General features: G+C 37.3%; 1 protein-coding gene and 1 long non-coding RNA gene across 3 annotated transcripts; one reads left to right on the top strand and one right to left on the bottom strand.

Annotated features, from left to right (window-relative positions):
- Positions 1 to 1,565: 1,565 nt before the first annotated feature.
- On the bottom strand, positions 1,566 to 15,677 carry ark2cb (arkadia (RNF111) C-terminal like ring finger ubiquitin ligase 2Cb). Of its 2 annotated transcripts, none has more exons than XM_079898004.1 (8): positions 15,472 to 15,677; positions 7,492 to 7,780; positions 5,666 to 5,794; positions 5,459 to 5,582; positions 3,876 to 3,980; positions 3,287 to 3,382; positions 1,837 to 1,940; positions 1,566 to 1,753 (listed from the first exon to the last, which is right to left on the bottom strand). In XM_079898004.1, the coding sequence occupies exons 1-8, from the start codon at positions 15,530 to 15,532 to the stop codon at positions 1,636 to 1,638; spliced, it is 1,026 nt and encodes a 341-aa protein (XP_079754130.1). In that variant the 5' UTR covers positions 15,533 to 15,677; the 3' UTR covers positions 1,566 to 1,635. The 2 variants fall into 2 exon arrangements, with proteins under 2 accessions (XP_079754130.1, XP_079754131.1); XM_079898005.1 differs by having other exon boundaries at positions 5,666 to 5,791.
- On the top strand, positions 11,860 to 14,439 carry LOC307174279. The gene is made up of 2 exons (XR_013823980.1): positions 11,860 to 13,365; positions 13,430 to 14,439. It is a non-coding gene; the product is annotated as an uncharacterized lncRNA (long non-coding RNA).
- Positions 15,678 to 15,944: the final 267 nt, after the last annotated feature.

Here is a 15,944-nt window from a genome sequence, read left to right as displayed (position 1 = left end):
GATCTAGATTTAGTGGCCAATATATCGGTTATCGGCTTTCAAATATAAAAAAATTATCAGTATCGTTGCTTTCAAATTTAAAGAGTTATCGGGATCGACCAAAATTTGGATCTAGATTTAGTGGCCAATATATCGGTTATCGGCTTTCAAATATAAAAAAATTATCAGTATCGTTGCTTTCAAATTTAAAGAGTTATCGGGATCGACCAAAATTTGGATCTAGATTTATCGGCCAATATATCGGTTAATGGCTTTCAAATATAAAGAGTTATCAGTATCGACCAAAATTTGGATTTAGATTTATCGGCCAATATATCGGTTATCGGCTTTCAAATATAAAGAGTTATCGGTATCGACCAAAATTTGGATGTAGATTTAGTGGCCAATATATCGGTTAACGGCTTTCAAATATAAAGAGTTATCGGTTATCGTATTGCCAAAGTCTTCATATTGGTGCATCCCTACTATCGTTACGCAAAGAAACTGTGCTGTTAAAAAGTCTGCTTCCTTGTTTTTTGTGTGTGTTTTTTTTTTTTTTTTTGGGAATGAGTGCACGATACGCAAGGAAACAGCTTACTCGAGTGCAAATGCAAAAAAGCAGGGAAACGATCACACGCTTCATCAGAACGTGAGTGCATTTACAAAAATAACCACTAACTACAGTAAGACAACAATAAATAACTTGTTTTGTTTTTTCCAGCATCGCAGCTACTTATGTCGAGAAGCTGTACCAGCCCCGCGCGGACACAGCTTGGCAAGAGAAGAGAAATAAAACCAGAAAGAGTGATCGTGAAGAACAGCCTTAGAAAAGTTATGTTTGGTTTCTATAAAACAAATGGCTTTACTCCCTTGTCATGTCCTCTAGAAATGGCAGCAAACAGGTTTCATGCACATTATGACTCTACAAGCGAGACCACGAGTCACAGAGCGAATGGAAACACAGAGTTATGCCGTTACTATTTGACGTGTGCTTGTGCTACAGGCATTAAGGTACATGTTTCACTCGCGGTGACTTCGGAGACGCTTCGAGAACACAGTGTCTTCAGGATTAGTAGGATGCGGCGCGGGAAACGTCCTCGCGTCACGTTTCCCAGAAGAACCCGGGCTCTCGCTTCAACATGCATTTAGTGGATACGTTTCTAAGCGTTGGACAAAATGCAGACCATCACAGTTCATTATCAAGCCTGGCCTCACGATTACATACGAACGTCAAGCATCATCTCCGATAATTACACACACACGACGACGACTGAGCGTTTTTCAACACTTCTCTCATTCGCTCATGATGTGTTTTTTCCACAAATGATTCGTTCGACTACGTTTAAAGAAGTTCATGACCAACCACGTGTGATATGCTGTAATGCTTCATCCGTGACCCACTGAGAACATTTGGTTGGTCATCGTTCCCCGTCCTAAACACACTCACTCACACACACACATCGAGAGCACTTTGACTGAAACCATCTTCATCGACAGACTCGTTCTTCTCCACTCTTCTCTGTTCTTATGGTCATTTGGCTCAGAAGGCAAAGGTCAGAGGTGAGAGTGGTGATGGAGATGACACACATTTTGGCAAAGTGCCCACGAGGGGACGAAGAAAGACGACAGGACTTTTCGCTAGTGCTACACGAGACATCAGCTATCAGGGGACAACTGCGTCTCAATGTCTACCCTGCAGATGGGACACTTCTTATTGGTCGCCAGCCACTGGTCAACACAAGCCTGATGGAAGAGGTGCATGCAGGGTAATCTCCTGAGAAAAGAACGAAAAACGGATGTTAATCGCCACCATTTTTCATTAGGAGATCAATGAAAGTGAGTGTCGAGCAGAACTACCTGACGTCCTCTCCGTCTTCGAGCATCGAGAGGCATATTGTGCATTTCTCATCCGTGTCGAGCTCCTCTTCATACATGCCGATCTTCAGATCTAGAGGTCTTCTCTGCGGATCACATGCTCAGTTATCAGACACATGCTTTCTTTTAATCCAATAGCAATTTACACTCAATAACTCAACTCAACTTTTATTTATAAAGCACTTTCAAAACCATTCAAATGGAGCAAAGTGCTGTCCATAAGTAGTAAATAACTCTAAAATACATAGAAACATAAAATTACATTAAAACATGACACCAAGAGAATCAAACACCAAATCACTCACAGTTCTCAGACCTAATCAAACGCCAAAAGCTTGATAAGTGAAGCTTAATAAATTACAGGTTCAACCAAGTGCACAACATTAACATTAAAAACGTATTAATTCTCCAGCAGCCTTGGGCTAACATCCACATTTTATTTATATTTATATATATTTATGTGACCTGTGCTGGCAAAATGAATTGCAATGAGCTATTTTTCAAAAATGAGTTATTGTTATTTTCACATTCTCCATTAAAAAAAAAAAAAATTCAAACTGATTTGTTGGAATCAGACAAAAAATGCTTTTGAGCTGCACGCTTAAAGTCGATAGAGTCAGCAAAGTCAATTTTGAGAAAAGGTTTTCTGAAGGTTCCAAAACAAAATCCCTCAGCAAACATACCTTACAATCCCTGGTAATAACACCAAATTTGGCACACACCAAGTCAAAACATATCTATAGGAAAAATATTAAACTTTTTTCCCCATGATACCACAATTATTTGATTAACATTTATTTATTTGTTTTAACATTTCATTTAACAGACAGCCTACAGTATATTCAGACCTACTGTACCGCACGGATGTAATATAATGTTACACATCAGATGATTTCCCCTAACAGTTAACCAGACGTCCACTTAACACATAACAGATAATGTTTGCGTGAATACTCACCAACACAGATATTTTGAAATAGGCTACTGTAATTCTGTGTACAGTATATGTATCGGGATCGCATGCTGTCTGACAGTCTTTGTGCGCACGATCGGTCAGTCAGCACAAATAAGCTAGTTTTGTTTGTTTACATCAGCATGAGTTTGAAAATCACTTTTCATTGGTTCAGACTCATGCCATCGAGAATTCGCTTTGAATATTCACAAAAATGGAATACTATGGCAAGCCGTTTTAGTTTCAATTGTACCCAGCGTTACTCGTCGTAATTGCATTTTTACTAGTATGAATTAAATTTGAGAGCTCAACAATTCTATTCTTACTAGTAGCAATTACATTTAGAGAGCTCTCTTATTCAATTATTACTAGTAGCAATTACATTTAGAGAGCTCTCTTATTCAATTATTACTAGTAAGAATTACAATTAGAGAGCTCTACAATTTTTTTTTTTAAAATTACATTTTTAGTAATGTTTACCTTTTTATACTTGTGAGGAAAGGTAAACCTCTCGATGGTGGTCTGCACAGCCCCTCGGTTCACATTTCCCAGTCTGTCCTCCAACTGCAGGAGCTCCTGGAATAAAACCACAGGGAAACATCAGGTGAGATCATGAGATCTGAACACGTGTGATGAAGAACACCATCTGAGATCATGAGATCTGAACACGTGTGATGAAGAACACCATCTGAGATCATGAGATCTGAACACGTGTGATGAAGAACACCATCTGAGATCATGAGATCTGAACACGTGTGATGAAGAACACCATCTGAGATCATGAGATCTGAACACGTGTGATGAAGAACACCATCTGAGATCATGAGATCTGAACACGTGTGATGAAGAACACCATCTGAGATCATGAGATCTGAACACGTGTGATGAAGAACACCATCTGAGAACATGAGATCTGAACACGTGTGATGAAGAACACCATCTGAGATCATGAGATCTGAACACGTGTGATGAAGAACACCATCTGAGATCATGAGATCTGAACATGTGTGATGAAGAACACCATCTGAGATCACGTGTGATGATGAACACCATCTGAGGCGTGACGTACCTCGTAACTCTCCCGCACAGCAGACGCGTGTCGAGACGGGCTGAGGCCTTGAAGAGCCAGCAGGTGTAACTGAGGATATGGGTAATTTCTGATCTCATGGACGACCTGTGCAGGACAACACCATTCATTAACATACAACAGCAATGGACAGTTGGATATTGAGGCTTTTAGAAGAGGATGTGAGGCATGCATTTAAAAAAACAAATGCGTTTTGCATGTCGGAGCATGACTTATATAAGTTGCAGCATGTTTTGCATGATTAACAAAATGGGACTTCGGAAAATACGGTTGCTTAAAGGGCTGGTTGATTATGATTTGACTTTTCTGACTTTAGTTAGTGTGTAATGTTGCTGTTTGAGCATAAACAACATCTGCAAAGTTACGACGCTCAAAGCTTTGAGCTTTTTTTCTTTTACAGAAATAGCTTTTTCAGTACTACAACAAATGGCTGGTAGAGACTACAACGAGCTTCTTCCTGGGTTGGTGACATCACAAACCCTAAAATTTACATAAACCCCGCCCCCGGGAACAGAGGTGAGGCCATGTTGGGCTGCTTTAGAGAAGAGGAAGAGTTGCTGTCACTGTTCAAATATATTTTGAACACTGTTCCTGAAGATTATGACCTCAACGTTTGTTTGTGCGCTGCACATTTTACAGAGAACAGCTTCCAGAAGAGAGAATATGCAGGCTATACGCACAAAAGCTTCTCCTGAGAGACGGAGCCATTCACATTTTGTCGGGACAATCTGTTGTTTATGGATCACAACTTGTTAGTATGTCTTATTAATTGTAGTTGTGTTTTCTATTAACAGTTCCAATTGTAAGCTTTATGTAGTTGCTATGATGTAAACGAAAGGCAAAGCTTTGGCTCCGCTCGCCTGCTAACTAACATTACAGTATTGATGTAGTGTTTACTGGAGATTTTGTAAGCTCTTGCTTTTGTAAGACGGTTCACCGCCCCTTAGGAAAATTATCCATGATTCTGTGATTGATTTCTGTTTGTATTACCATAGTTTTCTGACAAATATGAAAATGACAAAAAAAAATATACCACTCTGAAACGTCTTGTGAAATCCGTCCGTTAACATTGTCAGGGTCTGAATCGGTCTCGAAATGTTTTGAAATTGACCCCATCATTAATATTTACATCTGAGTAGAGCTCACGGTTATGAAGGGGCGGGACATTTCCCCGAACGCGCTGTCAATCACAACACACTGGGCCAGCTAACCAATCACAGCACATTTCGTATTTCAGAAGGAGGAGCTTCAGCGAAAACGACGCGTTCAACCAGACTGGGGAGAGAGGAGCTGTAATAATGTAATATATGTGAAAAATAATGCGTTTTTTGAACAATCAAGCATTAAAACATATTCTAGTACACCCCAAAAACAAAATCAAGACTTCGTAAAAGGGCGTAATAGGACTCCTTTAAATAGCGTAAACAGTGGCACTGGCAACGCCAAGGTCATGGGTTCGACTCCCAGGGAATGCATGAACTGATCAAATGTATAGGTTTAATGCAATGCAAGTCGTGTCTGCCGAACGCATACATGCATGTGTGATTGGAAAGGCGCACACTGACCACTTGTGCCGAGGTGTTGTTCCTGGGGAAGTGATGCAGGCGTGGAGAGGTCAGGTAATGCTGATAATGCTGAGTGAGAGGAGAGACGTGATACTGTGGCAGGCCTGGATCCACACTCAGATCCCTGAACACAAACACACCACAGATGTCAGTAGATCAGAGCCGAAACAGAGGACTAGTTTACGCGGTATCTGAACACAGACGCACCAGTCTGTTCCTTCGGCAAGGTAGCGCGGCTGCTGTGGGACCGGCGCCGGGATGTGAAAGGATTGTGGGTAATCATACGGCGGGCGCAGCGTCTGCGGATGGGGAAGAGTTCGGTCTGAAGCGTGTCTGCTGGGAAAAATCAGAACGAAATTGTAAGAACATGACAAAGATCTAGTTTTAAAGTCCCCCTGTAGTCAATAATTTTATCCCGTAAAACTCATCTCTGATCACCAAAATGACACATTTAAAAGTTTTTTCCTTAAAAAAAAATTCTTCATGCCTTAAAATATCTTGAATGTAACTCGACACCCTTGCCTCATTTAGTATGCGTGGTTCTATGAATATGCAAATGAGCCCCGCCTCCTCTCACTCACAGCAGCTCAGAGATCCACTCGATCTGATTGGTTACAATATCATTCTAATATGATGATTTGTTTCTCAAGAAACATTTTATTATTATTATCAATGTTGAAAACAGTTTTGTAAAAAAAATCAGGATTCTTTTATGAATAGAAAGTATTATCTGAAATAGAAAGCTTTTGTAACAAAAGGTTTTTTTTGTTTTTTTGGGGGGGGGGGGACTAAGAGAAATCAATACTTTTATTCATCAAGGACGCATTAAATAGATCAAAAGTGACAGTAAAGACATTTATAATGTTACAAAAGATTCTATTTCAAATCAATGTTGTTCTTTTGAACTTCAAAGAATCCTGTAAAAAAATTGTACACATCTAATTTCAACATTGATAATAATTATAAATCATCAAATCATCATATTCGAATGATTTCTGAAGGATCATGTGACACTGAAGACTGGAGTAATTATTTTGGATTATTTTATTTTGATTTAAAACTTTACGGATACTGATTTAAAACTTTACAGATTCTGATTTAAAACCTTACGGATTCTGATTTTGATTTAAAACTTTATGGATTCTGATTTAAAACTTTACTGATTTTGATTTAAAACTTTACGGATTACTGATTCTGACTTAAAACTTTACGGATTCTGATTTAAAACTTTACGGATTACTGATTCTGATTTAAAACTTTACGGATTTTGATTTAAAACTTTACGGATTACTGATTCTGATATAAAACTTTACGGATTACTGATTCTGATATAAAACTTTACGGATTACTGATTCTGATTTAAAACTTTACGGATTACTGATTTAAAACTTTACGGTTTACTGATTCTGATTTAAAACTTTACGGTTTACTGATTCTAATATAAAACTTCACGGATTACTGATTCTGATTTAAAACTTTACGGTTTACTGATTCTGATTTAAAACTTTACGGTTTACTGATTCTGATTTAAAACTTTACGGATTACTGATTCTGACTTAAAACTTTACGGATTACTGATTTAAAACTTTACGGTTTACTGATTCTGATTTAAAACTTTACGGATTACTGATTCTGACTTAAAACTTTACGGATTACTGATTTAAAACTTTACGGTTTACTGATTCTGATTTAAAACTTTACGGATTACTGATTCTGATATAAAACTTTACGGTTTACTGATTCTGATATAAAACTTTACGGATTACTGATTCTGATTTAAAACTTTACGGATTACTGATTCTGATTTAAAACTTTACGGTTTACTGATTCTGATATAAAACTTTACGGATTACTGATTCTGATATAAAACTTTACGGTTTACTGATTCTGATATAAAACTTTACGGTTTACTGATTCTGATTTAAAACTTTACGGATTACTGATTCTGATATAAAACTACTGATTCTGATTTAAAACTTTACTGATTCTGATTTAAAATGACTGATTCGACTTGTGGTCTGGTTGAAACACACCTGTGCTGTGGGAGTATCCTCCTGTGCTGCGCCTCCAGGATCTGCTGCTGGATGAGGTATTGCTGGTGTAAAGCCTGAGGTAGGAATGATGGGGTCGAGATGTCCTGGAACGGAGGCGCTGGTATATGGTTGAGCGGGGCGTGTGGTTGACCCAGGTGAGGGCTCATTCCCGTGGGAGATTGTCCTGGATGGGGCATTGGGAAATCAACAGGGATCTGGGCCTGAGGGCCTACGTGGAAATGCCGGCAAGAGGTAGCATGACTGTGCTGATGCCTGTTAAAATGAGATCCTGCAAGAACAATGACATCACAGCCAATTATGAGTGGGATTACACGAATGCTGGAGGCTTGGCCTTCATCGTCTTCATCGAACTTCCAGAAGAAGTGAATGGTCAGCAGTGGGTGTGATGGGAAATGAAGAGTGGAGGGGAGTGAGTTGTGTTTGAATGGCATGTTAGTCTGTTAGCAGTGAATGTGGTTACATACACACACAGTCAGTGTTTGAGATTGTAAATCAGATTTACCGTCGGATAAATACAGAGGCAGAGTATGAACAGGGAACTGAAGTCAAACCACTTCACTAATTCATGCCTGTAACCATATTGACAAATGAGGAAATATCAAGACATGTAAATTTAGTTTATCCTCATCAGTTTGTGGTCAAAACTTTGGTTTAGTTTTTTGTTTTTCCCAAACACTTTGTGCTGAAGTATAATCACTGAAGCAATTTGGTTTGGTTTGTTAAAATCTCACACTATTATAGTACCTAACTTAATAAAATAGGCTGTGACAATGAGGAATGATTACCTCAAAATATAAGTCCGTATTAAAGTTCAAGGGACTTTATTTAACCTTCATCCTTCCCTCGCACTTTGTAACACATCTTCCAAAATGACCCAAAGCCCTCAAATTATACTTAATTTCTTTTGTCCAGAAAGATTATTTCATTTCATTTTGATAATATTTTTTTCTTCTATTTTTTAATGCAATTTTTAAGGAGATTTTTTGTTATTTTATTAACCTTTAAATTACTAGATTGGATAGTAATTTAAGCACATTCCTTCAACTTAAATAACTCACAACTCATGCATAACTCTTTTAATTCAGCTCAAAATATCTTACATTGTGTGTCTTTGCCGAACTTTTGTGGAAAAATAATAATATAACATGATATTTCATGACTCTGTATGGCCTCTATAAGAGTAAATGAGCTGTTCCTCTGGGTCCTAAAGTCAGTTTCTCTTCAGTCTGCATTCAGATACACATGTAGACATTATAAAATCATTTTTTGGTAAAGTTTTAGAACTTTTTGTTAGAATTTTGAACATTTTTAGTTTTTCTATGTGTACTGAAGCATTCCTCACATTTCTTTCATTCCTAAGGGGGTCAAATTGACCCGTGAGGGAAGGATTTGTTACTTTTTTAAATTTCAACCAAAACCCAAAACTCCTCGAATCCATTCAATTTCTTTTTTGTGTATTCGTGGTTCAAGTGCGACAAAAGTCCTGGGGTCTTGGACTCCTCTGATGAACACTCAAAGGAAAAGATTTTGGGGTCAAAATGACCCGAGGGAAGGATGATTAAATTAAATGCATACACCTCTATAGCTATTGTCGTGTGCCAGTGATTAACCCTCCACGTGCCATAGGTTACACAATAACACACTTTCTTCCATCTTAAATAGTTTGAAAAGTCTACTTTCCATGGCGTATTTAGCATTAGCATGTGTCTTAAGAACAGCAGTAGCCAATGGGTAATTAGTCCTACTTTTCAAATTCAAATTAGACCATTGTACCTTTTTATTAAAGGACCAGTCTTAAAGAAAAAAGCTTGCTGACTAATTAGTCTAATCAGTTTATGCATCCGGCCACTGACCTTCTCTGGTTAATAATAAGGTTGTTCTTCTTTCAGAACAAAACTGTGTGTGAATCCTCTGTTTCTTTACCCAAACACACTGACCCTAAACTTAACCTTAGCATAGCATTGGTAGAACATCCTGATGCAGTTGTAAATTTGTAAATAAAACAAGTCTATTGGTGCACATTTTACAAGAACATACTGTTTCAGCCTTTCAACTGAAACCAATCATGTTTAATTCAATGTGTTGCTTGTTATGGAAGCTTGTTTCCGCCACAGAATAAAAAAGGAAATTGCGAATTTAACCTCGCAATTGTGTGTTATAAAGTCAGAACTGCGTGATATAAACTCACAATTGCAATAAATAAACTCGAAATTCTGACTTTTTCTCAGAATTGCATGTTTATATCTCGCAATTCTGACTTTATAACATGCAAATGGGAGATATACAGTCAGAATTGCATGAAATTTGCAAGAGATTATATATTTATCTAGAAAAAATATTTTTAGAAAAAAATTCTATAAAGTCTAGAATTGGACTTTATAACTCAGAACTGCAACATAAACTCCCAATTGTGAGATAAAAATTTGCAGTTATCTTTTAAAATGTTTTTTATTCTGTGGCGGAAACGAGCTTCCATTGTTTGTTGATTCTTTATAATTATTTGTGAAATTGACTTGAAAGTGAAAATTGATGCAAATTAATCCTACGCCAATTTTTCAAGTGTAGAGAACAACTGTTTCTATGATCAGATCCATCTATTGTTTTTAATAACGTTGACCTTTCCTTGATTGAGTAAGTGTATATCTAAAAAGAATTGACAACCATATTCTACAGCTGTGAACAGAAGAACAGATCTGGGGTGCGTTTCCCAAAGCCAACTATGGTCGCAAGTCCCGTCGTTCCTAATAGAGTTCAATGGAAATTGTGATCATAGTTGGCCAACGATGCTTTTGGGAAATGCACCCCAGAACGGTCTAGAGTCATTTAGCGAATACGAAAGCAGACAAGAGTTGCTGGACAGCTGAAGGAATCCACAGATGCTTCAACTTCTCAGCCAAATGTCTGAGCATGCAGTAAACGTCTGGATTTAGATGTAATTTAATGCGAGCTGTTAGCCTGTCAAGCATTATCAATGAAAGCTTTGCGTTTTCCAATGACAGATCTTTGGATAAGTGTGTGGGAACCATTTTCCAAAGCAATATCCATGTGTAGGCAACATGGTCTCTTTTAAAAACCCAATGACATGTGATTTGGCCAAAGTAGGACATCTTCCTGAATCAACATCCTCTATTGGTACTGGGAAAACAATCTTAGTCCTAACATTATCCCACCAAACATCAAAGTCACTGCGGGTTAAGGACGTTGTTGAAGCTCTTAAGACTAAAATCTGATTGGATGATAGGAATGTTGTTCTAGGATGTTGGACACTCCTCATCTTAAGAAACATGTTTACAGGGATTTATCTCTGTGGATGTAGATTAACCCGTCAACTCGGTCCATAGAGCAAAAGTCACATCAGAAATCGCAGGCTTTTGCTGGTGCAAGACATGCAGTTTGCATGCTTTATTATCACTGTACGAGAATATTTATTGATAAAGCAACAATTACTCTAAATATAATGTCCTTTCCTGAAATGTCAGGGGGAAAAAAAGTAACTTTGCACCATGCATTGAAATTAGGGATGCAACGATATGCAAATTTTGGCCGATATCGATAAGCCATAAATCTTTATATTTGAAAGCCGATAACCGATATATTGGCCGATAAATCTATATCCAAATTTGTATATCATTTTTGAGAGCCTGATTACAAAAACAAAGTCTCACCGTTAAATCTATGTCCCAAACACACAATTATAATGTTCTCATTATAATTTTATGAAGCCGATATGACAGAACATTTTGCACTGAACTGTATTTTCCATTTTTTAAGTGATTCCAATCATATTTCAAGCAATTGGTTAGATGTCTCAGCTGAAGGAAATAATCCATTATTTATCAGCTTTAATATATCGGCCAAATGTTCTTATCGGGCCGATAACGCTAACATTAAAATTAACATATATCGGCTGATAACGATATGGTGGCTGATATATTGCGCATCCATAATTAAAATAGGCTGCATAGAAGTTAAATCCCCTTCATTCAGAAGTACAACAGTATGAGATTTTAGGCTATATTTCACTGGATTATTAATAAAAGATTACCGAATGCTAAACTGAGTTTGTCGTGTTGTGATGAAGGTATCTGTCGGCTATTTACAAGACAACAAGTGAATGGGCAAATGAATCAACGCACCACTTTACGGGCTTAAAAAACATGAGAATGCGTCAATATTCATGATGAGAAAGAAAACTCCAAATGAACAAAAATAGTAGAAATGGATAAAAATGGCAGGAAAGCAAAATTACCCATCTCTCCACTCTACTTCAGATCAGAATGAGGGAATTGCAAACACACAAGCTCGAAATCATGTATAATGTGCTCTTGATCAATTGCTCAATGTGGTGTTCATGGGAGATTGAATAACAGAGATGAAATGTGTGGATATACCTGGACACACCACAGAGAAAGGCCACGTTCACATTGCATCCGGATCATTTACTGTGAGAAGACTTAAAGGTGCAGCGTTACGTGCTTCTTGCGGCAAGACTCATTGGAAATGGATCTAATTTCTCTCTAAGATGTGGAAGGTCTAAGGTTATCGGACCAGTTGGGAATGCACACTGCACCTTCAAGTGCCTCGATGACGGGAATAAATGACCACGGATCAACTCATTGAGGTCTCATGATGAAAAAAGCCAGGAAAATCAGTCTATCGGTCACAGCAGAGGGAGGAGGTGGAGGGGGAGACAATAAATGGAAATCAGCAAGAAGCACACTGGAGGTTAGGAAAAATACTATATTCTTTATTGAAAAATATTAGTATATGTGGATTTGTGTCATAATAATAAGTCCATGCAACAAATAAAACAACATTGACCAATAGCAAGGCCCACCATGCTCAGTACAGGGTTAACAGAACAAAAGCAACATCCAATGAGCAGATGCATCGGCTACAGCACATTACAGTACAGCAGGGTTCATCTTTACTACAGAAAGATTACATTGGAGTCTATTCAATGTAGAATCAAAAATAATAATAATGTGATTCATGCACTCAGGTCTATTACCAGAACAAAAGGTAGAGAAACCACAACCAAACAATAGACATTTGCATTGCTCTAATAGAGGATCTCAGTAGCAGTGCAGGAAATCAACATCCCTGCCAAATGGATGGCATTTTGGACGCTGTCAATTTGGAGGCAACGAGCCAATCGCTGGGCGTTTTTGTCTGTTGTTTTTTGCTTTTCCTCTTAACATGATTGTGAATGATTGTGTAAAATCAGAAGGCGATGAATGAAGCACACGATATGCAGGTGACTATGGAAGCTCGTTTACGCCACGGAATAAAAAATTAAATTTAAGAAGAATTCTCACAATTTGGACTTTTCTCGCTATTGCAATTCGGCTTTATAAACTTATTGAAAACTTTTTAAAAAAAGTCAGCATTGCGAGATATCGTGGAAGCTTGTTTCCGCCACAGAATAAAAATGTAAATTTAATTATTGTGACTTTTTATCTTGCAATTCAATTGCGACAATGATATAAAGTCACAATTGTGAGTTATAAAGTCAGACTTGCGTGATATAAAAGTCGCAATTGTGTTATATAGCCAGAATTGCGTGATATATAAATGTCGCAATTGTGAGTAATAAAGTCAGACTTGCGTGATATAAAAGTCGCAATTGTGTTATATAGCCAGAATTGCGTGATATATAGTCAGAATTGCGTGATATTAAGTCGCAATTGTGAGTTATAAAGTCAGACTTGCGTGATATAAAAGTCGCTATTGTGTTATATAGTCAGAATTGCGTGATATTCGCAATTGTGTTATATAGTCAGAAATGCATGATATAAAGTCGCAATTGTGAGTTATAAAGTCAGACTTGCGTGATATAAAAGTCGCAATTGTGTTATATAGCCAGAATTGCGTGATAAATAGTCAGAATTGCGTGATATTAAGTCGCAATTGTGAGTTATAAAGTCAGACTTGCGTGATATAAAAGTCACAATTGTGTTATATAGTCAGAATTGCGTGATATAAAGTCACAATTGTTATATAGTCAGAAATGCATGATATAAAGTCGCAATTGTGAGTTATAAAGTCAGACTTGTGTGATATAAAAGTCACAATTGTGTTATATAGTCAGAATTGCGTGATATTAAGTCGCAATTGTGAGTTATAAAGTCAGACTTGTGTGATATAAAAGTCGTAATTGTGTTATATAGTCAGAATTGCGTGATATAAAGTTGCTATTGTGTTATATAGTCAGAAATGCATGATATAAAGTCGCAATTGTGAGTTATAAAGTCAGACTTGTGTGATATAAAAGTCGCAATTGTGTTATATAGTCAGAATTGCGTGATATTAAGTCGCAATTGTGTTATATAGTCAGAAATGCATGATATAAAGTTGCAATTGTGAGTTATAAAGTCAGACTTGTGTGATCTAAAAGTCTTAATTGTGTTATATAGTCAGAATTGCGTGATATAAAGTTGCTATTGTGTTATATAGTCAGAAATGCATGATATAAAGTCGCAATTGTGAGTTATAAAATCAGACTTGTGTGATATAGAAGTTGGAATTGTGTTATATAGTCAGAAATGTGAGATATAAACTCGCAATTCTGACTTTATAACATGCATTTGGGCGATATAAAGTCAGAATTGCGTGATATAAAGTCACAATCGCACAAGTTTATTTCTCAGAATTCTGATTTTATAACCGACAATCACGAGTTATCACTATTCAGAGAAAAAGTGTCAGAATTGCAAGATAAAAAGTCGCAATTACATTTTTTTAATTCAGTGGCGGAAACAAGCTTCCTAAGATATAATGCGCAATTACCTTTTTTATTTCTATATTCCGTGATGGAAACAAGCTTCCATAGGTGACAGCTATAGGTGTGTGGGTTTGGTGATCATCCAAGCACAAAATGCATCCATTTTACAGGAATTTACATACATGTTGACTACCAAAGCTGGATGGGACATACATGAGTCACTCTTCTAGAGCTACTGATGTGGGTTAAACTACAGCACTTGACATACAGACAGTAGTTCACGCTCTAAATGTGTTAGCTCTGGTTTTAGTGTGTTTGTTCTCAGGAAGGGAGCAGATCTGAGATGTTTGTCGTCTTCTGATGGAAATAGGAAATGAGGAGGGATCAGAACACAGATGATCATTAAAACACAATGATCTGATAATGCAGAATGTAGATTCAGCCTCCATAGACTATGAGACAGGAGATAAGAACAGAAATAAAGCACATGAAATCAAACTATGAGACAGAAGATCAGAAACAGAAATCAAAAAAGCTTCATGAAATCAGTGATGGAGGTAAAGTTAGCAGCTCATCTCAACACAAGTTTCGTGTTTTCCCTCGTTAGACAATCAGCACATCGGTGTGTAACGTTAAATGATTAAGTTCATGAGGTGTATCAAAAATAATAATACACTGCTTTAAAAACAAATCAGCTTTTGTCTGATGAAATGCAGATACTGGCATTCTGGGGCTTCAACACAAAATCTTACTTATTGAAATGAGCATTAAATCACTCTAGTAAATTATTGAACAGTTATTTGTTGTCCGATAAGCTCAGGCCTGAATTAGCATCGTTAGCTTTCTGAGGTAAAACCAAACCTCACAAATAAACCTCTACAAATACATACAGCGCTCAAGTACACGATAAAACGAATAGAAAATCTATCAAATATACCGAATATCCCTCATTTCAGCCAATCAATTGATTTTAAATGTATTTTAAAGTGAAATCTGAAGCTGAAAGCGTCCATCTTGTCAGCTAGCTAACAGATTAACGTTAACGTTACCTCAGATCCGAATCAAACCTCACTGATTCGCTAAATAAATACCAAATCACCTGTTTTTTTAATGAATATCCCCTCAGTATGGACCTAGAGCAGCATATAGATCAGTCATGAGGTTTAATAGTCATACATTAAACAAGCAAAAGGCCTTAGATGTGATCTTATCGTGATTTAATGTGTTATAAATACCTCTATTTCTCACTGAGCCAAAGACGGGAAGAACCAAATATCCGACATGAACTAACACCATCCTTCAGATCGTCTGTTTGATGAATACAGAGTGTAAACGGATCAATAAATAATGTACATTCAGCGGGATCATATGCAGTCAGTCACCGCGAGGACAAAGAGTGGCAGCGGGGTTCGATTCACAGAGTCGTTCAATTGATCCGGTTCTTCTTAATGATTCAATTGAACCGATTCACAAGGCGTTTGTATTTCTCAAACGAATCCATGAATCGCGTTCGATTGGAATGAACCGTCCGAATGAATCGGACTGTCCGAAGCTCGAAAGCAGCAGATTGCAGTCGGGGCGATGACATTATCTGACCACTAGAGGCGCCACTGTCATAAATACTTGTGTTTAACATGCATTCATTTTCGCCAGTCTGACTTCAGATGCTGAAAGTTCTCTAATACGAACCGTAAACATAGCAACCCAA

This window comes from Squalius cephalus (genome assembly GCF_949319135.1).
Source record: "Squalius cephalus genome assembly, chromosome: 16".
Lineage (NCBI taxonomy): Eukaryota > Metazoa > Chordata > Actinopteri > Cypriniformes > Leuciscidae > Squalius > Squalius cephalus.
Note: the sequence above shows the minus strand (reverse complement) of the source record. Positions and strands in the feature narration are given on the sequence as shown.

Coding starts and splice junctions, on each gene's coding strand:
- ark2cb (XM_079898004.1), bottom strand. CDS start 15,532: ATGGTGTTAGTTCATGTCGGATATTTGGTTCTTCCCGTCTTTGGCTCA. Junction 7,781..15,471: donor TGGCTCAGTGAGAAATAGAG/GTATTTATAACA, acceptor TTGTTCTTGCAG/GATCTCATTTTAACAGGCAT. Junction 1,754..1,836: donor GAAGACGGAGAGGACGTCAG/GTAGTTCTGCTC, acceptor TTCTTTTCTCAG/GAGATTACCCTGCATGCACC.